The sequence below is a fragment of the Vipera berus genome (assembly GCF_964194415.1).
Source record: "Vipera berus genome assembly, chromosome: 7".
NCBI lineage: Eukaryota > Metazoa > Chordata > Lepidosauria > Squamata > Viperidae > Vipera > Vipera berus.
Genome location: NC_138209.1, coordinates 42,931,511 through 42,956,889, shown reverse-complemented (window position 1 = coordinate 42,956,889; position 25,379 = coordinate 42,931,511). Strand labels below are relative to the sequence as shown.

At 42.5% G+C, this 25,379-nt stretch overlaps 2 protein-coding genes across 4 annotated transcripts in view; one reads left to right on the top strand and one right to left on the bottom strand.

The window, feature by feature from the left end:
- Nucleotides 1–1,341: 1,341 nt before the first annotated feature.
- Nucleotides 1,342–22,356, bottom strand: VPS37A (VPS37A subunit of ESCRT-I). Of its 2 annotated transcripts, none has more exons than XM_081332881.1 (12): nt 22,124–22,356; nt 21,146–21,220; nt 9,397–9,511; nt 8,886–8,986; nt 7,561–7,774; nt 7,259–7,329; nt 5,423–5,550; nt 5,276–5,334; nt 5,127–5,195; nt 4,579–4,722; nt 3,571–3,651; nt 1,342–2,838 (listed from the first exon to the last, which is right to left on the bottom strand). In XM_081332881.1, the coding sequence occupies exons 1-11, from the start codon at nt 22,288–22,290 to the stop codon at nt 3,571–3,573; spliced, it is 1,224 nt and encodes a 407-aa protein (XP_081189007.1). In that variant the 5' UTR covers nt 22,291–22,356; the 3' UTR covers nt 1,342–2,838. The 2 variants fall into 2 exon arrangements, with proteins under 2 accessions (XP_081189007.1, XP_081189008.1); XM_081332882.1 differs by having other exon boundaries at nt 21,146–21,215; nt 22,124–22,245.
- Nucleotides 22,357–22,436: 80 nt separating this feature from the next.
- The window catches only part of CNOT7 (CCR4-NOT transcription complex subunit 7), a 31,128-nt gene continuing 28,185 nt past the window's right edge, over nt 22,437–25,379 (top strand). The window contains exon 1 of one of the 2 annotated variants that reach the window (XM_081332886.1): nt 22,437–22,653. The gene's annotated coding sequence lies outside the window, so the exon portion shown is untranslated. Of the gene's footprint in view, nt 22,654–22,696; nt 22,816–25,379 lie in introns of those variants that run through there. The other variant, XM_081332884.1, reaches the window with a different exon arrangement.

The window sequence follows — 25,379 nt, the reverse complement described above, 5'->3', positions numbered from 1 at the left end:
CTTATTGGGTGGGGCTCCTGCCTTTGCTGCGTCTCTGCAGGAAGCAGCAGAAAGCAGGGCAGGAGAGCCAGCCCAATAAGGATGTGTGTCAGCTTGTCTGAGAACAGCGTGAAGCCAGCTTGCCAGGTAAACAGAAGATTGGAGAGAGAGGGGAGAGAGAGAACGCATGCACAGCAGCCTCTATTTCTTTTTAATTAAACTCTTCAATCAAGCGCATGGCTCCCAGTGTTTTTTCCCCCTCTGGGAAACAGGTCCAAGTGGCTCTTTGAGTGTTTAAGGTTGCCGACCCCTGGTCTTGGTAGTTATCATCTGAATACAGTGTTACAGGGAATGATTTCTCAGGGCTAAGCATCCACTGTTTTCACATAACGGATTGGTTCCCTTTCCTCCATGGGATCTCTATTGTACACAGATCTCCAAAGCAAAAGTCTCCCTTTGATTACATTTTTGTTATGGTTGATTAACACAATCATATTGAACCTGAAGACCTATTTAAATAATCATTGATTGATTCCATCATTACCTGTGTCGGAGTATTGGTATCAATACTGTGATATGATGCGGAGTTTTTATAATTATATAATCAGCAATTAATATAACTAGAGAAAGAGAACTTCTAATTCCTTAGTTACCCCAATCCATGCAAGCGCTTAAGGATACAGAATCAATACAAGTGCACCCAGCAAGGCACTCTTCCTGTATGGAAAGAAGAAATGGGCTTGAAATGTAGGACGCGATACAGTCAGCACAGCTTTTTTCACAATTCATATAAACCCATGCTGATTCAAGACCTTGACATCAACAAAGCAAGAGTGTACAAGTCACAACCCACTGATGAGCACAATTTTCTTGGAAGAAAACTTGATATATTTTGAAACTACCTTTTAGTTGATTTCAAGCACCAGATTAATAACAGGGTCTTTATAAATCACACTTGGGTTGTGTTCATGTAATGCTGTTATCATAAACTATGATTCATTAGCCCCAATTGCTGAGTTCACAGAATATTAACAAACCACATTGTGGCTTAACTTGAATTAAATTTTAAATTAAATTTCTAACCAGTAACTTTCCTCAACATTTCTAAGTGAAGGTGAAATGGTTCAAGCTTGACTTTACAACAAAAAACACCGTAAAATACTAATTAGACTGTTTTCATTTACATAAAAATATTAGGTAGCAACAGTAAGAGATATGTACAATTAAACACATATTGTTAGTTTAAATCTAAAGACTGCCAGAGGAGACAAGCCGAGATTAGGAAACAAGGATTCCTGAAGAGAATGGTAAGCAGCAGAACTGTTAAAACAACCTAAATGACACATGTAGCAATAGTATTTGTTCCACCAAATTTATTTCCAGTTTAAGTCTCAAAGTTATCATTACTTTCCAAAGTACATAAAGCTGAACTCTAGTGTTACTTTTTCACATGCAGAATTGAATATTCTGCTTTAAAAATGCAAATACCAATACTGAACCTTTTTGGAGAGAAAAATCTATAAACTGTTCAAGAAAAAGAAATTTATTCCTTAGCAAAGTCAGCAGCAAAAGGAAAAAACAAGTCATGAATGTATACTTCTAGATTTAGTTTTCTGCAATATTGTCATTTATAGATTTTTGCCAATTGTCTAAAGAAAAAAAATTAATTATAAAAACATTCTGAGTTCTTATAAACATGCAAGACATAAAATTAAACTATTTTTGTATGAAAATAAAATTCTTTGGTTGTATTTTTAGTAGGATAACCTCAATTTTACCTCTGTAGAAGAGTGATTTAAAACTGCAGTTATTACATTCTGACAACATAATACTGAACAGGTGAATAAACTTGCTTATTTTACGTCTGATGCAGGGGATTGAGATAAGGTTTTGAGTATATTCTACTGGATCTAAATAATAAAGTTGTTGGTAACACACACACACACACACACACACACACACACACACACACACACACACACGATAAGATTCTTCTTCCCTCCTTGATTTCAAAAGTGCTTATACGAACACATGGGACACACCAGGCAAAAGAACAGATGAGGAAATAAAGCAAATGTAGGAATACCAAGATCTTATACAATCTACCCACTCATTTGCTTCAACACAAATAGGAAAGAAAGATGCAAGAATTGAAGAGAATTATGCCAATCTCCACTTGTGGCTTGAGGTAGGATATTTCCCAAAGCAACGAGTGGCAAAATTACAAGAAAGAATTCTACACAAAATCATACCGATTTCCTCTAAAAGTGTGAACGGGTGCTTAAAACTTTTAGCTCTCCAGTTTCTTAACTACTCAAGTTCGATTGCAGTAGTGTATTGAATTAAGTACTTGAACTCTATGTAGTGAAAGATACAAAAATGGGTGAAAACCTGATTTCAAGAAATTGAATTCTGGTGCTTTCTGGTAAAGCAGGATGAAAAAAAAATCCAATTTATTTTACTTGTAATTTACTTCAACCAACCAACATTTCTATGCCTCGCAAACAAACCAGCTAATATTTAGTAAGAAAGTTATGGATTATGCTGTATAAAATTTAAAAATCTAGTGAAAATTACATCTTTAAATATTTAATCTATAAAGGTGGTAGACAGCAGCATGAAATTAAATATAAGGGTAATCAATAACAAGAAATATTAGTGCAAAAATTGCAGTAGAAGTACATCTTGAATAAAATAATAGAAAGACACTAATTTGTACAAAAAAATCACCCCAGCTCTATATACAATTTCCCCCCCTATAAATACAACCATAATGAAATGCTTATTTGCAAAATAATCTATGAAAATGTGCTTTGCTGGATTTGTTGCCTTAAAATTCTAATTAGCTGGAAAAAAAATCTGTGAATAGAAAAAAGTATCTACCATTAGTCAAAGTTCTCAACGCACGCATATCAAATTTTACATTTAAATTCTTAAATTCAGATTAATTTAAGGTAGAAAACTGATACATATCCTTTAATCCCTGATTGCATTTTTTTTCATAAAAGGCTAAACTCAAAAGACAAAGTAAAACTGCATACAATATTATTGAAAGTTGCCATACAGCATATTGTTTGAATCATAGCTATAAACAAATTATATTTAATGATTCCCCCTGCCCCCTCCCACCCCATTTTCAGTATTGCATGACATAATTGACAATGTTCAGGACTCTCCATGTCCATGTCCCAAATGCTCAGAAAAGCCTTGTTGGATGATTGTGGGAACTGGTGGAGAATGAAAGATGAGCAAGTAAGTGTTGGCCAATTCCATTTTTTGGCATTTCTTCACAAGCAGTTGACATTTTTCTAGTTGTGATGTTTTTCCATGAAGCAATGTAAAACTTTCCTAATTACATAATCAAAAGCTTAAGTTCTTGTATATGTGGCTTTCATTTTGTAGTATTATGTAACACTTATCTCTGACATACATACATCTTTATACGACTACACTTTTTGTGCATAATACACATATAGGAAAGTGTCCTATCAGACTTTCAGAACTGGTAGACATTATTTATATGAATGTATCCTGACAAATGAATGTGTAGCAGGCAGGACAATTAGAATCTACCTCATATTAGAAACATACCTATAATGGAGCATGAAATTGGCCACGCATTGCTATTGTTTGTTGTAGCTTTTCTTCTTTGGCTCTTCTACACTGGCAAATCTAAGGAAGAACAATTTAACACCATATATTCCAAATTTACTTTGGTAGAAAATAATGTTGCTAAAACAATCAAAGTAAAGAAATCAACTTCCACTAAGAAGCTTCACGAGCAGACTTTGAGTAAAATAGCTGAAGGTGATTCATATGCTTAGATTTCAGTTATAAGGATACTTAAGCTGTTACAAGGAATTACTGATTTAAGGCTGAACATATGTTCTTCTAGCATTTTGAATAATTAGTTAACAGTACACATTACAATATACAGTATTCAAAGGCTATCAATAATAATATCAAGGTATATTCTTTCTTGGGTACATTCTCCTTGAAGTTTGCCATTAACAGCAAAGTTATTAAATGAAACATACATACTTGGAATTATTCCAAATCCAAAAGGATTCTGTGCCCCAATGGAAGAAAACTTGACACATTAGGGTGTTCTTTCATACAGAAGTGGGGAACAGGCTCCCTTACTCTTAGGCTCAATACTGTAATGGCTGATGGGGTAATATTGACTTTTGTTTTCAATCCCACCTATTTAAGCAATTTAAGCAACATACTATACTACTGATATTATTTCTGTATCCTTGCGTAACACAGCATTGCAGATAGCAAGAAAGTAATGGGATAGTTGTATTCCTAAAATTAGTGCATGCTTCACAAAGCTATAATTTTAGTGCATACTTAGCTTTCCAGTAATGTTAGGCAATTTGGCAAACAAAAGCCATTCTGAAGTAGGAAGGCTTAAGTATTGGTATTTCTCTGCTGAATACAAGAATTTTCCTCCATAAAAGAATTTTCCTCTATTTTTAAAACAGCAAAATAATCTTGAATTCTGCTTATTTGATAGCTTTCAATTGGATTAATTATAATTTTAAGGTTTCAAGTATTTTAAACAATTAGGTTTTGAAATCTGAGATATCTACATACTGTTCTTTTCTCCATGAAACTACTAAGAAAATCATCTATTTCCGTTTTCCCTTCCAGAAAGTCTTCTGCAATAGTGTCAGACTCCTCTTCAGCTTCATGGGCGGCCACTTTCAATCTTGCCTGCAGTGCACTTGCACTGCAACTCTGTGAAAAGAACAGTGTGTAACTTGGAAATGTTCAGTTCATTTCCTCAGGTCCACAGGGCTCCACCTCCCCTGGCATTTTGTAAAATAGTTACAACAGCTTGTACTGTGCCATTAACCTTAATTAACTCCTATGGGTGTCCATCTTTGGATGGACTGATCAATTACTTTTTATATATTTGACACACACACACACACACACACACACACACGCCACTCAGAACTTTCAGACTGGGGCAGTTAAAAAAAGTGTAAATAAACCATACTTTTAACTGCAAAGGAAGAAGATTAAGATAGGTTAGCCTCCAAAACAGGCTGGGATGGGAACTAGAATCCTGTCTTAACAATCTCTGTACAAATAAGTGAATAATGCTTCATTTCCTCTTGCAAAAAGTAAAAACTCACCTCACTAAGTTCATGCTGCCTTTGTACTTTCTTTTCAAATGTGGTTTTCAAATGAATCAGTTGTTCGTACTAGAATGAAAATATGTTTTTATTAAACGGGGTCAGAAATCAACTCCCAAATTGCAGAAAATATTTTTCCTTGTACTTACTTTATCTAGTATTGTTTGCCTTTTTGACTCCAAGCTTGGTTCCAATAATAAATTTTTTTCTGCAAGGTAAACCCACTGTTGAATTTTAGAAAAATATCATTTTTTTCATAAAATGTTATTCTAATTAGAAATATTTGGAAGTCTTACTTGCTAGTTCTTCAATACTTTTCACTAAATCATCTTTATCATTAATAATATGCTTCAATTGGGGCAGATTAACAAATTGTTCTAGCAATATATCTTCTTGTTCATTCATGTCTGTCAGTTGTGATATGCTGAATTGCAAAGAAAACAAAAACAGTATTTAGCAACTAGGCAAAATATATACTGTTATATTTTGACAACTGTATATAGTTTCTTGATAAAGTGGCATTTCATTCTGGTGCATATAATGCTAATCCTTGTCTCATTAAAAAAGAAACATGTATGCAAGATTAATGCTTAATTATTTCCAAAATCTGAACTCGCCCACTGCTACTTTCCTGAGAAATCCAGAACAGCTCACGGCAATTACTAAACAAATGAACAAAGCAGGAACATAGGCAAATATTTACAAAAAGTGAAACTGGTACAATACTGAAGTTTTCACCACCTACTCAGATCTACCAGTAGCTAAAGAGATATTTCGCCGACTTATTTTATACTACTAAGAACATTTATTTATTTATTTTATTGCATTTATATACCGCCCTTTCCCTGAGGACTCAGGGCGGTTTACAGGGAGTTAAAAATCAACCATACAAAAGTTAAAAAACCAATTAAAAAAGATTAAACCAACCCTGTACAATTAAAAAACCCCAATTAAAATAAATTTCTCCTCAGCCTGGGCCCGAGAGCTCGAAGAGCCAGGTCTTCAGGCCCCGGCGGAATGATCGGAGGTCGGGGGCAGTCCTCAGCTCCACTGGCAGCTGGTTCGAGGGCAGGCGCCCCCACTGAGAAGGCCCTATCCCTGGGTGTCACCCGCCGGCAATCTCTTACCGGTGGGACCCTGAGCAGACCCTCCCTGTGGGAGCGCACTGGGCGAACGGCATTTGATGCCGGCAGCAGGTGTTCCCTCAAATACCCCGGACCCAGGCCATGTAGGGCTTTATAGGTGATAACCAGCACCTTGAATTTCACCCGGAGGGCAACCGGAAGCCAATGCAGCTCACGGAGTAGAGGTGTTACATGGGAGTATCGGGAGACCCCCATTACAACTCGCGCGGCCGCATTCTGCACCAGTTGAAGCCTCCGAGTGGTCTTCAAGGGCAGCCCCATGTAGAGAGCGTTACAGTAGTCCAAACGGGAGGTCACGAGCGCATGAGTAACTGTGCGTAGGGCGTCTCGGTCCAGATAGGGACGCAACTGGCGCACCAGGCGAACCTGTGCAAAAGCCCCCCTGGTCACGGCTCCTATGTGATCTTCAAAATTGAGTCGTGAATCCAGGAGGACGCCCAAGTTGCGAGCCCTATCAACGGGGGGTAACACCTCACCCCCCATCGTTAGAGGTGGAATAGTCTGGTTAGCCCGAGATGCCGATATGCACAGCCACTCAGTCTTGGCGGGATTGAGACGAAGCCTGTTTCTCCCCATCCAGACCTGAACCGCCTCCAGGCACCGGGACATCACGGCGAGGGCATCACTGGGTTGGTTCGGGGTGGAAAGAAAAAGTTGGGTATCATCAGCGTACTGATGATACCCCACCCCGAAGCCACGAATGATCTCGCCCAGCGGCTTCATATAGATGTTGAACAGGAGAGGCGAGAGAACCGACCCCTGAGGGACTCCACAAATGAGAGGCCTCGGGGCGGATCTCTGCCCTCCCGTCAACACCGACTGCGAGCGGCCCTGGAGGTAGGAGGAGAACCACCGTAAAACGGTGCCTCCCACTCCCAACCCCCTGAGACTTTACTGAGATAGATATAAAATGTATGGTTTTCAACATTGAGGAACAACTTTTATCCATATTTAGAACACACAGACACACTCTTTTAAAGCTTTTACCTTAGTTCTGATAGTTCTGGAAATATATCTGGAACTTCAGGCATTTTGTACCCAAATCCATTTTGGTTTCCCTAAAAAGATTAAACAATATATATTTCTTTAAATAACAATCTGGCTTGCATGATGTAAATATGACAGCAGTTTTTCCTGTACTAAAGTTTTATAAAATCTCTAAAGACTTTTGGAGTATGTTCAAGTATTGCTGGCAAATATAATTTCTCTAGATGGTAATATTTGATATTTGAATTATATCCTTTGGGAAATGAACAGTTTGTTTTGTAAGGTACACTATCAATACATACCTGTGATAATGTTTCTGTTGTTGGAACAGGTAATGGCAAGTCAGTTATCATGCCAAAGGAAGGAGCTGCAGGTCTGTCTGTAGTATAACCTGAAGAAAGTGATTCTGCAAGGGGCACAGGTGCTACAGACCTATTTGTTTCTTGTGGCAGATATGGAGAAAGAAATGGAAAATTCTGAGCATATGTAGGAATTCCAGTTGGCTTACTGTAAAGGCTAAGGAGGGAAAACAATATATTATCAGCAAATTATTTTATAGCATTTTTTTCTTCTCAAAATAATACAAAATGAATTTGTATTATTATGCATTAAGAATTAAAGAGGTTTCTGGTTAAACACAGCTGACAGCAGTTATAATTAATTCTAACTGAACACATGACAAGCCATCCTAATCTTATCAATGCCAGAGTGATCACACAGCAGTAATTCACCATCTCCTGATGCATGGTTCTTTTAATTCAATTAATTAAAATTGAGGGGCTAACTAAAACTTCAGCAATGTTTTATTATGAATCAGTTATGTCAGAACTAATGAGTCTTTTCAGTGCTAATATAATCCAAAGTATAAGACATGAACTTAATATCTAGACGCTGAAATTTAGGAAAACTTTGATTTTTAATGGAAACAGACCTGTAAGTGATAGAATTATGCATCTGATGCTACTACAGCTAGGTCATTGGATGCTTGTATTCTTGCTGATGCTTGCTATAAATTCTCCCTTTTTGTGTCACATATTGCCCCTGTTCTGTATCTCCTTTGACCAATTATAAATAAGCATTTGTACTCATAAGTTGAGATGGATCAGGGAAAGAAGCTTTTTTCACGAGGCAACTCGATTTGTTTTTCTTTGAAAACATTTTGCTTCTCATCCAAGAAGCTTCTTCTGCTCTGACTAGACGGTGGGAAAGCTGAAGAAGCTTCTTGGATGAGAAGCGAAACATCTTCAAAGAAAAACAAGGAAGTCCAGTTGCCAAGTGAAAAAAACATCCTTGGGATAACTATGACCTAGATGACATCAGGGAAAGAAAGATGTTTAGCGCTAAGGGCCTTCAGTACTGAAAGACAAAATACTCAATTTTTATCTACATGTATTAGCCTTGTTCCCTGCAGAGAACAGTTCAACCCAAAATACCAAATAGTCTCAGATTTTATTGAAATTTGATTTTTAATGTAGCAATTGAATGCATAAGATGGATAGAAACCAAATTCCTAATTTTTGGTTGGCAGCCACACCCCGATTTAATTAAGTTTGATCTGAGTTTGCCCCATAGGTATTCACATAGTGATGCTTGAAATTATTACCCATATTTTAATGTGTTTACTTACTATGGGAATGTTGTTGTGCTGGGAGCCAAAACCGGAGGATTTTTCCAAAATTCATCAAGTATGCTTTGAACAATTTTGCCAAGATCAGAGTGCATTGTAAACTGTTAAATTATTTAAAAAAATTAGCATGGTTAAAAATTATGTGCCATACAACAAAGTTCATTTATCATTGATTTAAATGATAAAGTGGCAGCTTAGTGTAGTGGATAAGGTGCTGGGCTAGAAATCAGGACACTGTGATTTCTATGCTTAGACATGAAAAACAGTTGGGTTCTATAAAAAATTAGTTTAATTTTCTTTTTACAATTAATTTGGAAAAACCCCTCTAAAATGTGGCTTTTTGTTCAAGAAAGTTCATGGGAAAACTACCGGTATCTAGTAGAACCAAGAGATCAATAAGTGTAAACATTAACAATTCTACAATATAATATAATTTTGCCAGTTGTACATCATGAGAGAGACATGCATTTTTACCACTGATTATTCTAGAAAATTATTCATTTATACATACATTATTAATTAACGGAGAGGTCACATATGCTCCTTGTTTGTCCATTATATGATGCCTTATTTGGGGGAAAACACTGATGACTGGCTTTTCCTGAGGAAACTGAGGAGGAAGCAAGCTGCAAACATCAAGATATTTGATCATTGTAACTTCCATGTATGTTTTAGCTCTCTACCAGTATTACGTCACCTTTCAAAATATAAAATTTACCTTACTAGAGAATGTGAATAACTTGGAGTGATAGTACAGTTCTTCCTAACAATCTGTACAATCACAATCTAGTCAAAAACATAGTTCATCCATTTGAATTCTAGAATTCACAACACAAACAACAAACAGCTGATGTACCCTCTCTCTGTCAGACAACTGAAATAAGTGCCCTACTCAAGCCAACGATTAGTGAAAACTGAATTAAATAAAAGTGACAAGTATAGGAAAGTGGTTTGTTCCAAACAAAGCATCAGTAAACCAGAATCTGAAAGCATTACTATCCTTTGCTTCTGTCAGTTCTAAAGTCATCAAGGAAAAGAGGTTTCATTGCCATGCAAGATCATCTAAGTCCTATATCCCCAATGTGGACCTGGGAATGACAACATGCCTACAAGCTCCATGTTATGTCTAATTTGAGTTTGGAAGAATAATTTTATTCTAAAAATGATTGGGAAGTTACTACACTGCAAAGCAAACACATGTGAAAATACTGTTTTACTTTCTAAGAGACATTTACTAGAAAATTGAAACATACCTCTTCAACTCAATACTTTGCTTTCTGGAATACTGATGTTTTGTTATTGACCACATTATGATCAAATAATTTTCATTATATTATTGTTCATAACATCAAAATTCTAAATGTGGTTACTAGCCCAGAAAAGTTGGAATCTCTGTTTAGGTGATTTTCTGAATCAGATGTTTAAAGATAATGAAGCTTTGTTCATTAGCCTTTTTTATTCAAATCTTCAAGAAAAATGTGGATTTTTATATCAAAGTAATTTTAAGTGCACTCCAAGAAAATAAGTTCAAGCAAAATGTCTTCATAAAACTGAATGATTAGCATTTAGGCATGTAAGAAAAAATGCTGATAAATACAGCTCTTGACAATTTTATTTATTTATTTATTTATTTATTTATTTATTTATTTATTTATTTATTTATTTTTATATACCGCCCTTCTCCCGAGGGACTCGGGGCGGTGTACAGAGTAAGGTAGGTATACAGTTAAACAATAGTAAAAAACGATAGTAAAAACAAATGAAACCCCAAGAGCTATCAGGCCAGGCCGGACTGCTGGAACAGGTAAGTTTTTAAGTCGCGCCGGAAGGTGCGAAGGTCGGGGGCCATCCGGATTTCGGTAGGCAAGCAGTTCCAGAGGGTTGGCGCACCCACTGAGAATGCCCTCCCCCTGGGGGCCACCAGCCGGCATTCTTTGAGCGGTGGCACCCTGAGGAGGCCCTCTCTGTGGGAGCGCACAGGACGGAGGGGTGTTGACGTTGGCAGAAGGTGCTCCCGTAGGTAATCCGGACCCATGCTATGTAGGGCTTTGTATGTCATTGTTAGCACCTTGAATTTCACTCGGAAGGCAACCGGAAGCCAGTGCAGCTCACGGAGGAGAGGTGTGATATGGGAGTATTGGGAGGCCCCCAAAAGTGTTTGTGCAGCTGCACTCTGCACCAGTTGAAGCTTCCGAGTGGCTCTCAAGGGCAGCCCCATGTAGAGAGCATTACAGTAGTCAAGGCGGGAGGTCACAAGTGCATGGGTGACTGTACGTAAGGCATCCAGGTCCAGATAAGGTCGTAGTTGGCGCACCAGTCGAACCCGAGTGAAGGCCCCCTTGGCCACAGCTCCTATGTGATCTTCCAAGGATAGCTGTGAGTCTAGGAGGACACCCAGGTTGCGGGCCCTATTAACAGGGGGTAATAACTCATCCCCGATGTTAAGGGATGGAACGTTCTGAGTATCCTGGCATGCCGGTATGTACAGCCATTCAGTCTTGTCCGGGTTGAGTTGAAGCCTGTTCCTCCCCATCCATTCCCGGACCGCTTCCAGGCAACGGGACATCACGTCGAGGGCATCACTGATGCTGTTTGGAGTTGAGATGAAAAGCTGGGTGTCATCAGCATACTGATGGTACCCTACTCCAAAACCACGAATGATCTCACCTAGGGGTTTCATGTAGATGTTGAACAGGAGAGGCGAGAGAACCGACCCCTGAGGGACTCCACAAACGAGAGGCCTCGGAGTCGACCTCTGTCCTCCTGCCAACACCGACTGCGAACGTCCCAGGAGAAAGGAGGAGAACCACCGCAGAACCGTGCCTCCCACTCCCAATCCCCTGAGGCGCCGCAGCAAGATACCATGGTCGATGGTATCGAAAGCCGCCGAAAGGTCTAATAAGACTAGGACAGAGGAATGGCCCCTGTCCCGGGCCCTCCAGAGATCATTCATCAGAGCGACCAATGCCGTCTCCGTGCTGTAGCCCGGCCTGAAGCCCGATTGGCACGGGTCTAGATAATCCGCTTCCTCCAGGACCTGAGGAAGCTGATGCGCCACCACACTCTCAACAACCTTCGCAAGGAAGCGAAGGTTGGAGACTGGACAAAAGTTATTCAATGAAGCTGGGTCTAAGGTGGGCTTCTTGAGGAGAGGTCTCACCACCGCCTCCTTCAAGGAGGCGGGGAAGTGACCCTCTGTTAGAGATTAAACTTGATTTGGGTGACAATATTATATAATGGAGTAAAAGCACCTTTAAGGAGTTAAACGGCCTAAGGGTGTGGTTGTAATTATTCCACATAAAAGAGAGTTAGATGTTACACGTAGTTGCTCTTGTATATGTGTTTGATGTTAGTGTTTGGATACCTCTTGTTCTCTTGTTTGCTAACTTGATATTTATTCTCTCAAGAATCAACTGCTTGCTACAGTGTATATTGTTTTTGATATTGGTAAGCAGCTTTTGTATTTTGATACTATGTTTTTTATGGACTGACTTTTATGTGCATGATACTGGATTGATACTTGGACTATTTCTTACTGTGTTTCTTTTTGTTGTCTGAGTAAAAATAAGTTATAAAACTCGTGTTAGTGCATTACTGTTTGCCTAAAAGTCCCAGCACAACTTCCACTGTGTATTAATAATACTCTGTTAAACAAACCATTTTTTCAACAACATATTCTAACAATGGTTATGGGCCCAGATCCAGTGTGGTGCTGAGGACAGGCACAGTATTGTATTTATATTTCCTAACTGAGTTTTCAAATTCAGACAATGGCACAAGGACTATTCAATCCATTCTGCATTACCCGGCTTAATGGGTCAAACTACGTATCCTGGTCTACACAATGTAGTTTGCTATTACAAAATCAAGGTCTTTGGAAAATAGTCCATAATCCTCCTGATGTAACTGCCTGGGATCCAACTAATGAAGAAGATAACAAGAAGATTGTAGATTTCAATAAAGACAATGATAAGGCTTTATCTATCATTGGGCTAACATTAGGAGACCAACAGCTAGTCCATGTGCGTGGAGAAGAATCTGCTGCTAAATGTTGGGCTAAGTTGAAAAAGATTTTTGTTCGGGACAGTGTTGGTGCTCATATAAATCTTACCAGAAAGCTATTTAGAGCTAGACTGGAAAAGAATGGCGATATGTTAGCTCACCTTAACTTTATAAAAGCAACTTTGTTGGAACTGCAAGAAAAAGAACTTATTTTCTCAGAGCTTCACCAGGTTTACATCATTTTATCATCATTGGATGAGAGCTACGATGCCTTTGTATCGTCCTTGGAGGTTTTGTCCAAAGAAGACCTGTTTCTTCAATAACTGGAAGGTTGTTGGAAGAATCAAGATGTCGTATGGAGAGAAAACAGTTGAGAGAGCCATTGCAACAAGAAATAAAGAAGACTGAATCTGCTTATATTTTAAGGAAATGCTTTAATTGTGGGTTAAAGGGACATATTGCTAAGTTTTGTCAGAATAGTAATTGTCAGAGAAAGGAAAGCCATAGAAAGAATAAAAAGCTGATTAATGTAGCTGTAGCTAATAGAACTACTAATAACCACAATTGGTGGGTGGTAGATAGTGGAGCTACACACTGTATTTCAAAAATAAAAAGGGATTTTGAGAATATAAGGTCTAGTAAAAAATATATTTCTATGGCTAATGGCTGGAGAGTCAAGGTCTCTGGAGAGGGTAAGGTTTACTGTTCATTTTTAAAACAAAATTTGGAAATGCTATATGTTCCCAGATGTGATTATAATCTATTATCAGTTAAGGCATTATTGGAAGCAGGTTTTAAAGTTACTTTCCAAGGGGAGGAATGTCTTATTCAAAAGAATGAAGTGAACTTAATAGCTAATATGAAAGACGGTTTGTTTGTAATTAGCAATGATCCTATTATAATGGCTACTACTTGTACAAATCAAAAACCACATGATGAATGTATTCATTTATTACATAGAAGATTGGGTCATGTGAATTTTAATACACTAAAAAGAACTGTAGCTTTGTCTAATGGGTTTAAGTTAAAGGCTTGTAAGAAATATCTGCAGTGTAACGTATGTGGTAGAGAAAAGAGCAGGGCAGCACCAGCTAATAGGTTAGATGGATTTAAAACCACAACTCCATTAGAACTGGTATTTATGGATTTGATAGGTCCTATGAAACCCAGTTTAGGGGGTGCTTGCTACATATTAAATATTCTAGACCATTATAGCAGATATGGGTTCTGTTATCTCCTTACGTCAAAAACTGAAACTATACAAACAATATCTAATTGGCTCAAGTTTGTACAAAGGAAAACTCAGTTAAATGTAAAAACCATAATAACAGACAATGGAACTGAGTTTGTTAATAAACAGTTTAATGAGCTGTTAGTTTCAGAGGGAATAGAGCATAGACGTACAGCTCCTTATAGACCTCAGCATAATGCATTTGTTGAACGGAGGGGCCAAACATTGCAAGCTATGATTAGATCTATGATTGAAGATTCTGGTTTACCTGATAGCTTATGGGGAGAAGCAGCAAAATGTGCTAATCATATTTTAAACAATGTGGTTAGTTCAGCTACAGGTAAAATTCCTTATACCTTATGGTATAAGAGAAAACCAAATCTTAGTTACATTCACACGTTTGGGACACCTGCTTGGGTACATATTCCAAGTTCAATAAGAAATAAAGGAGAACATAGAGCTAAACAATTATTTTTTGTTGGCTATGAGTTAAACCATAAGTCTTATCGGTTCTGGGAGAAAGGTACTAAAAACATTTATTGTAGTTCTAGCGCTGTTTTTCAAGAACAGTCAGGCTGGGAAAGGATAGAAGATATTGTATATATTCCTCAACAAGATTTAACTAACTCCTCAAATGAAAGTGATAAAGAAGAGGAGGAACCTGCTAGAGAGATCAAACAAGAACCACTGATAGTGGAGACAGGAGAGGAAGAAGATAATAATGTAAATGTACCTATAAGTCCAATAATTCTCAGAAGGTCTAACAGGGAAAGACGACAGCCTGATCGTTTCGAGGCAGGTTTAATTTGTCAAATAGACATTGAACCTTCTAATGTTGAAGAAATAAAAATGTATCCTGAGAATGAAAGAAAGAATTGGAAGGTAGCTATGGATAAAGAAATAAAGTCTTTGCAAGATCTTAATGTTTATCAAGAGGTTAAAATACCTAAAACAGAAAAGTTAATTGGATGTAAATGGGTTTTTAAACTGAAAGAAAGTGTTACAGGAGAGGTAATACATAAAGCAAGATTAGTTGCTCAAGGATTTGCACAGAATAATAGTGACTATGATGAAGTATTTTCCCCAACGTTAAGAGCTTCCACTCTTAGGGCTGCTTTAGTTTGGGCAGCAAATAAGAATTATGGTATAAAACATGTAGATATTGAAACTGCTTATTTGCATGCAACATTAAACCATGATATATATATGAAAGTTCCATCAGGAATAGAAAGTAAGGTAGGGTACTGTTGGAAACTGAATAAGAGTTTGTATGGTTTAAAACAGTCAGGTTATGAGTGGAATAGATGTTTAGTAAAAGAGTTAAATAGTTTGGGATTTAAAGCTAGTATTGCAGATCCTTGTTTATTTATAAAACAGCAAAATAGTGAATTATCATTGTTATTATTATTCACTGATGATATTGCTATTATAGCAAAAGATGAAACAGAAACTGAAAGAATAATTTCAGGGTTAAAAAGAAAATTTAGAGTAAAAGATCTAGGAGCTATTAGTCACTATCTAGGGCTGGATATTGTCAGGACTAGTAAAGGATTTAAACTGTCTCAAGCTAAGAAAATTAATGGTTTGCTGAAACGTTATAATATGGAAAACTGTAAACCAGTAAAAACACCTATGGTTCAAGGTTTTGAGAGTTCAGCAGATAACAGCAATGTCTTTGATAAAAAGATATATCAATCATTAATAGGCAGCTTGATGTATTTATGTAACTGGTCAAGACCTGACATAGCATTTACAGTTAATCATTTAGCTAGATATTGTGAGAATCCTACAACCAGATGTTGGCAAGGTGCGAAAAGAGTTTTAAGATATTTGAAACACACCATACATTATTCTCTATATCTAGAGCCAACAAAGGAATTGGAACTAAAAGCATTTGCAGATGCTAGTTTTGCATCTGATACTGTAACCAGGAAATCCACTTCAGGATTGGTTGTATTATTGGGAAACGCTTTAGTAGGATGGAGGTCTAACAGACAGAAGCATATAAGCTTATCAACAACTGAATCCGAATTTTCTTGTCTATCTTTATTATGTACTGAGCTATTGGTATGGAAACAATTATTGTTTGATATGGGTTTAAATTGTAATGAACCAATAAAAGTGTATGAAGACAATCAGGCAGCTATAAAATTAGCAACTAATGCTGCAGTGAAAACTAGATCAAAACATACGGATCTACGGTATCTAAATGTCAGACAATGTGTTAAAGATAATTTGATTAAACTGGAATATTGTGCAACTGAAGATAATATTGCTGACCAGTTTACTAAGGCTCAGGGTGCTATAAAGCATAAATCTGTTTGTGATATGTGTAATTTGAGATTGTAAAAATATATGTATAATATGACACCCAAAAGGGGAGATTGTTAGAGATTAAACTTGATTTGGGTGACAATATTATATAATGGAGTAAAAGCACCTTTAAGGAGTTAAACGGCCTAAGGGTGTGGTTGTAATTATTCCACATAAAAGAGAGTTAGATGTTACACGTAGTTGCTCTTGTATATGTGTTTGATGTTAGTGTTTGGATACCTCTTGTTCTCTTGTTTGCTAACTTGATATTTATTCTCTCAAGAATCAACTGCTTGCTACAGTGTATATTGTTTTTGATATTGGTAAGCAGCTTTTGTATTTTGATACTATGTTTTTTATGGACTGACTTTTATGTGCATGATACTGGATTGATACTTGGACTATTTCTTACTGTGTTTCTTTTTGTTGTCTGAGTAAAAATAAGTTATAAAACTCGTGTTAGTGCATTACTGTTTGCCTAAAAGTCCCAGCACAACTTCCACTGTGTATTAATAATACTCTGTTAAACAAACCATTTTTTCAACAACATATTCTAACACCCTCACTCAGAGAAGCAGAGATGACCGCCTGAAACCAGCCTCGTGTCCCCTCTCGGGCTGCATAAGCCAGCCAGGAAGGGCATGGGTCCAGTAAGCATGTGGAGGAGCTCAACCTCCTCATAATCCTGTCCACTTCCTTTGGAGTCACAGGATCAAATTCCTCCCAGATGACGTCGACAAGACTGTCCATGTCCTGTTCCTCAGACTCTGCCCAGTTGGAGTCTAGGCCGGTTCGAATCCGAGCGATTTTATCCAACAGATATTGACCGAATTCCTCGGCTCGACCCTGTAAGGGTTCCTCTCTCACCTCTTGGTTCAGAAGGGAGCGAGTCACTCTGAACAGGGCAGCCGGGCGATTATCTGCGGACGCGATGAGGGTGGAAAAATAATTGGATCTCGCCACCCTTATCGCTGCGAGATAAGACCTGGTGAGGATTCTTAGTCGCAACCGGTCGGATTCGGATCGACTGGATCTCCAACGGCTCTCTAGGCCCCGTCTCCGACGCTTCATCTCCCGGAGCTCCGCGGTGAACCATGGGGCTCGCTGGGATCTGCGCCGGGTCAGGGGCCGCAGGGGTACAACTCGGTCAAGTGCCTCCGTGGCTGCCCTTTCCCAGGCTTCCACTAAGGCATCTGCCGAGCTGTGAGCAGAGAGTGCAGGTGGGTTCTCAAGCGCTGCCTGGAACCTATCCGGGTCCATTAGGCGTCTGGGGCGGTACCATCTGGTTGGTTCTGCGCACCCACGGCGGGGGGTGGCAAAGCGGAAGTCTAGCCGTAGGAGGTGATGGTCGGTCCATGACAGGGGCATAATGGTTGGGGAGCCCCCACCGAGATCATCACGCCACCCTCCAGATAAGAAAACCAAGTCGGGGGTGTGGCCTCCCTCATGAGTCGGTCCTGAAATTATTTGCGACAGGTCCATGGCCGTCATGGAAGCCATGAACTCCCGAGCTAGTTCGGACGATCCTCCTAGGGACGGTAGGTTGAAGTCGCCCAAAACCATGAGTTTGGGGAATTCAACCACCAACCCCGAGAGGACATCGAGTAGCTTAGGCATGGCTGCCGCTGCGCGATTAGGTGGAAGGTACGCCAGCAGCAGGCTCAACTGCGCCCCCGGACCGTATCTCAGAAAGAGAGACTCACACCCGACTATCTGAGGGACGGTGGTCTCCCGCGGGCTAAGGGTCTCCCTGATGATTACTGCCACTCCTCCGCCCCTACCATGGGCCCGAGGCTGGTGCAGCACCTGGAAACCAGGCGGGCAGAGGTCAACCAGAGGGACACCACCCTCTGGGCCCAGCCAGGTTTCCGTGATGCAAGCCAGGTCCGCGCGCTCCCTCTCCACTAGGTCTCGAACAAGGGGAGCCTTGTTGGCAACGGACCTGGCATTTAGGTAGACCAACCTGAGCTCAAGAGGCTGCACATCTCCGCTCCCGGGTCCTCGGGGGAAGTACAGAGGGTCGGAGCGTCTCACCGCTTGTAGAGAGCGGAGATGACCCTCCCGGTGTCGATACGGCCCTCTGCTTGTGCACCTTCTGCCGTTCCCCACCATCCTGGGAATTGGTTGTACGTCAGCTCGCCACTGGGCTTTGTCGGCGACTGGACCCCGTTCCTCACCTTCGTGAACGGTCGTAGGCCTGGCCTGCGCTATGGTTGATGGAAGGGCCCCCTTCGCCGAACCACCATAGTCTTTTCCCACCCCCCTCCCTAACCCGACAAAGAACTTAACTAAGAACTTAATCAGGGGCCTCTTGTTGGTCTTATGCTGGAGGCCCCTGACCCTGCCCGGCCATCTCTCAGAGGCCCAATGGTCGGGCCCGTCATCGAGATTGGATGTAGCGAAGGCGGGTCGCACCCAGGAGAGGGGGGAACCCCTGAGGGCGTGCAGGTCTGTGCTGGAGTATTGGAGGAGCATAGAGTCACAAGGGTTTTGGGAAGGCAGTCCCCTGGATGGAGAATTAGCAGGAGGGTCTAGTCGGGTAGGTGGGTATCTGGACCGTCACCCAGCCACTGCCACTTGGTTGGGTGAACCCCAGAAGCAGGCCACTCCCCATCCTCTCACGATGGGTTGTGACTCTGCTTCCAGAGGTGGTCCAGAACCCACTCTGGGTGAAGCATACCCCATAGAGCTCTCACCTCTATGGGGCTGCAGGTGTAAGGTCAAGCCACTCTGCCACCGTGGCTTGCACCCAGGCCCATCATGTCCTGTGGGGAGAGGGTGGGCAGGGAAGGTTGAGAGTTGGTAGAGGCAAGGTGGTGTCGGCTTCGGTGGTCTAGTCCAGTGTTTTTCAACCTTTTTTGGGCAAAGGCACACTTGTTTCATGAAAAAAATCACAAGGCACTCCACCATTAGAAAATGTTAAAAAATTTAACTCTGTGCCTATATTGACTATATATAAAGTAATTCTCTTGAATAGGAATCAAATAAACACAAAGAAAGTATTTTATAATTACTTTTCAATTTTTCCCACGGCACACCAGGCAACATCTCGCGGCACACTAATGTGCCGCGGAACAGTGGTTGAAAAACACTGGTCTAGTCACCGCTGTCTCCACTGATCAGCTGGACCGTGGCGTCTTTTTTGGTTGAAGATCGGCACGGAGACGCCGTCGTCGCCCAGGAGAACGGTTGGGGGGGCCAGGGCATAGAGGAGTCGTTGGCACCCATTCGGGACGGCTGCAAACGGCTCAGGGTGCGGGCCGGAGACGCTACGCCGCGTCCATTTTTGCCGGCGTCGAAGGTTCCTGGTAAAAGTGGTCGACCGGGGCCTGGAGAAGCTTTCGCTGCTGCCGCGGCCCTCGCCGCCATCGCCTCCATTGCACAGCTGTTCCGCTGACCCGCTGGTCCGCGGTGTCTCCTTTGATGTGGATCTTTTGGAGGCGCCGCCGTCTAGGAGCAGACCAAGGTGGTCGAGGAAGAACAAGGCACCGGCCCCACTCAAGATGGCTGCAGCGGTTCAGGGGGCGGGCCGGAGACGCCATGCCGCCGCTGCTAGCGCCGCTGTCAAGGCCCCTCGGAGGACGGTCGACCGGGGCCCGGAGAAGCTGTCTCACCGCCCGCGTCTTCGTTGCTGCCGCTTCTGTCGTACAGCTGGTCTGCGGCGTCTCCTTTGATCCCTCGGAGACGCCGCCGCTATCCAGGAGCAGATTAGGCGGCCGAGGCAGAGCAGCGACTCCAGCCCCGCTCAGGATGGTTGCAACGGCAGCAGCGGCTCAGGGGGCGGGCCGGAGACGCCATGCCGCCAGCGCTACCGCCGCTGTCAAGGCCCCTGGGACGGCGATCGACTGGGGCTGGAGAAGCAGTCCCGGCCGCCGTCGTCTCCGTTGCCGCCGCTTCCGCTGCCCAGCTGATCCGCGGCGCCTCCTTTGATCCTTGGAGACGCCGCCGCTGCCCGGGAGCGGATCAGGGAGCCGAGGTAGAGCGGAGACGTCGGCCCCACTTCAGATGGCTGTAACAGCTGCAGCGGCTCAGGGGGCGGGCCGGAGACGCCACGCCGCCACCGCCACCGCTGTTTAAGCCCCCTGGGGAAGATGATCGGCTTGGGGCCTGGAGAGCTCTCACCGCCGCTGTTGTCCTCGCTGTTGCCGCCTCCGCCTCACAGATGATCTGCGGCGTCTCCTTTGATCCTTCGGAGACGCCGCCGCCGCCCGGAGTAGATCAGGTGGCTGAGGCAGAGCGAAGATGTTGGCCCCATTTAAAACGGCCGCCAACGGCCCAGGCGGTGGGGCGGAGATGTCCCGGCGCCCCTACGGCTGATTCGGGGAGGCAGCGGGCGGCACATTGCCCAACTCAGCTGCCCAGACTTCTGACCCCACCCCAGGGGTCCGATGACATCCCTGGGGGGCTCCTGGGGGGACGCCTTACCACTGGGGGTTACGGAGCTCTCCCCAGCACGTCCGCCATCTTTGGAGCCGTTATGTTACATTTTTGCCACATAGATGTAGGCAATGTGCTCCTTGAGAGTCATACAGAAAAAGCATTCTCTCCTAAAAAATTATCCAGATTGAAACAGAGGAAAACAAGAGAAAACTCACTCTAGCCCTAATGTGGTGTAATAGAAAATTAACAGAAGACCCTCTAGTCCACACTGATTCACTCACTAAGCATGATTTTAGCTTCAACATGACATACAGTCAAATCAAAAGATACTCACATGTTTATATTAATTGACAGGTTATTTACAGTGAAGGGCAACCGATATTCCACATCTTTTTGTATTTCAGCTATTCTAAAAAGAGAAACATGTTTCTTAAAGTTTCCTGAAATAGTGAGACAAATACAAATGACCCAATTAAGCATCTTAAAAAGTCCTAATTTCAAAGGCCAGATCAAAGTATAATTTGTTCTCTTAGAAACTCTACATTACAACTAAAGTAGAACTGCTTCCTTTAAGAGCTGGATTCCCTCTTTCCTATTTTAATCAGCTTAATTTCGATTAAAAGCTCCAGGGACTTCAGAAAATATAAGAATGGGCCTTTGAAGGCAGATTGGCCTCTGTTGAAACAGAAAGCAGTAACTTGTTTACAAGGAAGCTGACGGGAGCATGTGTGGGCAACAACTTGTTTTGCTGAAGGAAGTTCAGGGCTATTGGTGAACCAGCATTTACTCACTTCCTGTTTCCTAATACAGTGAAGGCCAAATTCCCTTACCTGTACATGGTGTTAGTTTTTGGATTGCAATCCAACTATTTTCAGCTGCTCTTTTCAACTAGGATTTTCCGACTGTTGGTTCTTGCACTTTTGCTGCCTCTGGCTTCTACTTCTGCTTACCAACCCTCCGAAGTTGCAATATCAAGGCACACCATAAATATACTACTACTACTACTGCTATTATTTATTTAAAAATTATTGGCGGCCGAAGTCGGTGGATTATGCATGCCTTTAAAGAAGTGGCCCCTCATGTGGCCTGGTTTGATAACTGAGTTTTCAGCCGAGAGCCAGTCATGCCGGCTCTATTGAAGAAAAAAACCACGTCTGCCAACAGCAATGGAGAGATCACCCAGTGAGATCCTGATATTCTCATACAATCCTCCCCGCTCTGGATTGACTTCCAACCGTTTTTATGGAAAATGAAACCGCTTCCAACCGTTTTTATGAAAAAGAGCCCCCCTCCTCAAGGGGGTGTCACTCACGCGGCATGGGCGCTGCGCAGGGACTCGATCTGCCGCTGCCGCTGCTGCTGAAGGCTAGTGAGGGTCGAAGGCAAAGCTCCTCCGCCGGCGGAAGAGGAGGAAGAGGTGGCGGCGGTGGCGCCGCCGCCACCGCTACCCGCTTTGGAGTAGTGGAAGAGCCAGCTCATTCTCTTCTATCCCCCTTGCCCACCGAGAAAAACAAAACAAAACAAGACGAAGCGCGGAAAGCGGCCTTTCCTCGGCTTCTCCGACAGCGCCGCCGTCGCCACCGCCTCGTCTCCCTCCGTGGGTCTCTCCTGCCCCAGCAGAACTGGAAGCTCCGAGACAACGAACACAAGCGACCGGACCCGGGCGACGGACACGCCTGCGCTCGTTCCGCTGGACGCGTCATCGGCGGCCGTTGCCTTCCATTGGTGAAAAGGGCTGCGAGGGCCCAGCTCGGAGCCCGATTGGCCAAGCTCTGCCGGGTCTCCGCGGCCGGGAAAGGAGCGTGAAGGGGGAAGCAAGCGAGAGAAATCGAGGGTTGAAAGGTTAAGAGCGTGGCGCACGCTGATGATGTAATGGCTTTGTGCGCTGGGAGGCTGGGGGGGAAGCCGTGCGAGTGATTTTTTCCGCGCTTTCTCGGTCTCCCTAACCGCGTCGGGGCTGCCTCTGCCGCCGGGTCCCCGCTCGACCCCGCTTCTTCCCCTCGCGTGAGTAACCGCTTCTTCTTTCACTAGGAAAGCGCGTGAGGAGCGGTAGCGGCAGCGTTTCTCGTGGGGGTGGGGGTGGGGTGGAGACGCAAGTGGTTGGGAGAGTAAAGTGGCAGCGCGCGCGGTCCGACGGCGAAGTTTTCCTTCCGTAACGTTTGGGGTGGGGGGTGGGTGGGGGAAGGAGGAGGAGTCAGAAGGGAACGAACCGAGGCTGGCGCTGGGAAGTCTCCTATCTCACCTTTGCTTTTACCTTCATCCTGTATTGTCCAAGCCTTCCTTCCTTCCTTCCTTCCTTCCTTCCTTCCTTCCTTTTCGAGACAGCAAAGCCTCACCTTGAGCAGATCTGCCTATGGCAACGTCTACCGCTCCCTTTTCCGAAGTTCCCTCCTATCCCCCCCCCCAAAAAAAAGATTTTAAAACAGGTGCAGGAAGATACAAGTGTTCGGTGCTATTCAGTTGTCTTTTGTTCCTGGTCATTGCAAAGACATATCTTCGTTACTGTCTTTCAGCAATAACCAAGATATGCGTTCTGATATACTGAACTGAGTATATAACTATACATGCTTCTGTCTTAAGTCATGATTGAGGGGTCCTTGGTGCTCTCTGAGCTGGATTGTTTTCTTTCAGAAGTTTCATTACCCGAACTAGGTAACATCATCAGTGCTGGTAAGGAGTGGGGTTTGTTCTTGAATCAGGATGCCGCAAAGTGGATGATTGACTATCCAAGGTTCAGGTTGTTGTTATTACTGTTCTTTCTATTACTATTAATTAAAGTAGTATGGGGAACAATAACTATCTGAAACATCATGCAAGGATCAATGAGTCTCGGGGACCCCTGACGTAAGCTGTGCTATGGCACTTTGGGGCAGAAGCATTAATAGCAAAGTGAGGCTGCTGGATTTTTACCTTTTCAGTGAAAGGATGAGAATAGAAGGGAAGTTATTGAATGGAACAACTAAAACTCATCTCTATTTTTCACTGTTGGATTTGGGCAAGAAATGTTGTATCAAGCTTTCTCCAAGTCTTCCAGATCTAATGAGAGGTTACACCTTGCAACGATATCTGTAACACCACCAAACATCCACAGGTCCTTGGGAAGGACTTGATAGGTAGACAAAAATGCAAAATCCAGTCTGAACATCTGGCTGACTCTGCAACAAACCATAAATCTAATAGAATTATTCTAGTTTATGTTCTGTGTTGTTGATTTTAAGATGATTTCTTGTTATCTGCAGGTACTGGTTATGTAATTTCCTAATAGATCTGCTGGGTACAAGGCTAGGAATGGATGGTTAATTTGATACAGATAAGGTAAATGTTCCCCTGCACATGCGTGCTAGTCGTTTCCAACTCTTAGAGGCCGGTGCTCATCTCCATTTCAAAGCTGAAGAGCCAGCGCTTGTCCGAGGACGTCTCCGTGGTCATGTGGCCGGCATGACTAGAGGCCAAAGGTGCACGGAACGCTGTTACCTTCCCACCGTAGTGGTCCCTATTTTTCTACTTGCATTTTTACGTGCTTTCGAACTGCTAGGTTGGCAGAAGCTAGGACGAGTAACAGGCGCTCACTCTGCTACGCGGCACTCGGGATTTGACCCGCCAAACTGCTGATCTTCTGATTGACAAGCTCAGCGTCCTAACCCACTGAGTCACTGCGTCCCTTATATTGATACAGATAATTAAACTTAAAAACTCTTTGTAACTACAATGGATAATCTAGGTTACTTCTATCACATATCACGGTGACATATAAACAATGATACAATTGCATCTGATCAGATTGTTGTACAGGTAGTCCTCAACGTATGGCAACCCATCCCCCAGACGCTACTTATGATCTGGTTCTAAAGTTATGACTACTGCAGTACTCCCACAGTTTTTGCCCTTATGACTGACCATAGGCAGTTACCCCCACCACCCTGTCCCCGCAGGCCTGAAGAAAGTGTGAGGGATTCTTTTGACGAACCTGTGCTAGGCATCAGGAAGAACAGGAATGGGTGGTCTTAAATGAAGTGATCATGTTGGCATTTCATGTCACTCATGATGTTTGACCATAATGGACAGGCTCCATTGTGGTCATTGGTCAAGGACTATAACATGGGTGTCAAAATCGCGACGTCATGTGAAGTGACGTATTGTGACTTCCCATTGCCAGCAATGCGGTGGGCGCGGTTTTGGCGTGACACATCCGGCCCATCGGCTGGCAGTTTGACACCCCTGGTTTATAGCCTTACATAACTAATGTGCATAAATATTTATCACATTTTCTTAATGTTTTTTGTGGCTAAACTCTAAACCAGACTAAGGAAGTTCAGTTTACCTAGGAACGGTTAGATCTACATATTTGTTTAATTCTTTGATTATTATAGTATTTTGTTCTATGCCTTAAAACAGGCATAGCAGTCTGGTTCTCTCCAGATGATCTGGATTAGAGCTTCTATATTTCCTAGCAAGCTGTGTCAGAGGGCAAGAATTTTAAGGTCCAAATCAATTGATGAATTGCCAGTTGCTGTAAACATTTAGGGGAGATTACAGTCTAGAACAGGGGTAGACAACCTCAGCTCTTT

Coding starts and splice junctions, on each gene's coding strand:
- VPS37A (XM_081332881.1), bottom strand. CDS start 22,290: ATGAGCTGGCTCTTCCACTACTCCAAAGCGGGTAGCGGTGGCGGCGGC. Junction 5,551..7,258: donor CCAGAACTATCAGAACTAAG/GTAAAAGCTTTA, acceptor TTTGCAATTCAG/CATATCACAACTGACAGACA. Junction 5,335..5,422: donor AAGTATTGAAGAACTAGCAA/GTAAGACTTCCA, acceptor TTTACCTTGCAG/AAAAAAATTTATTATTGGAA.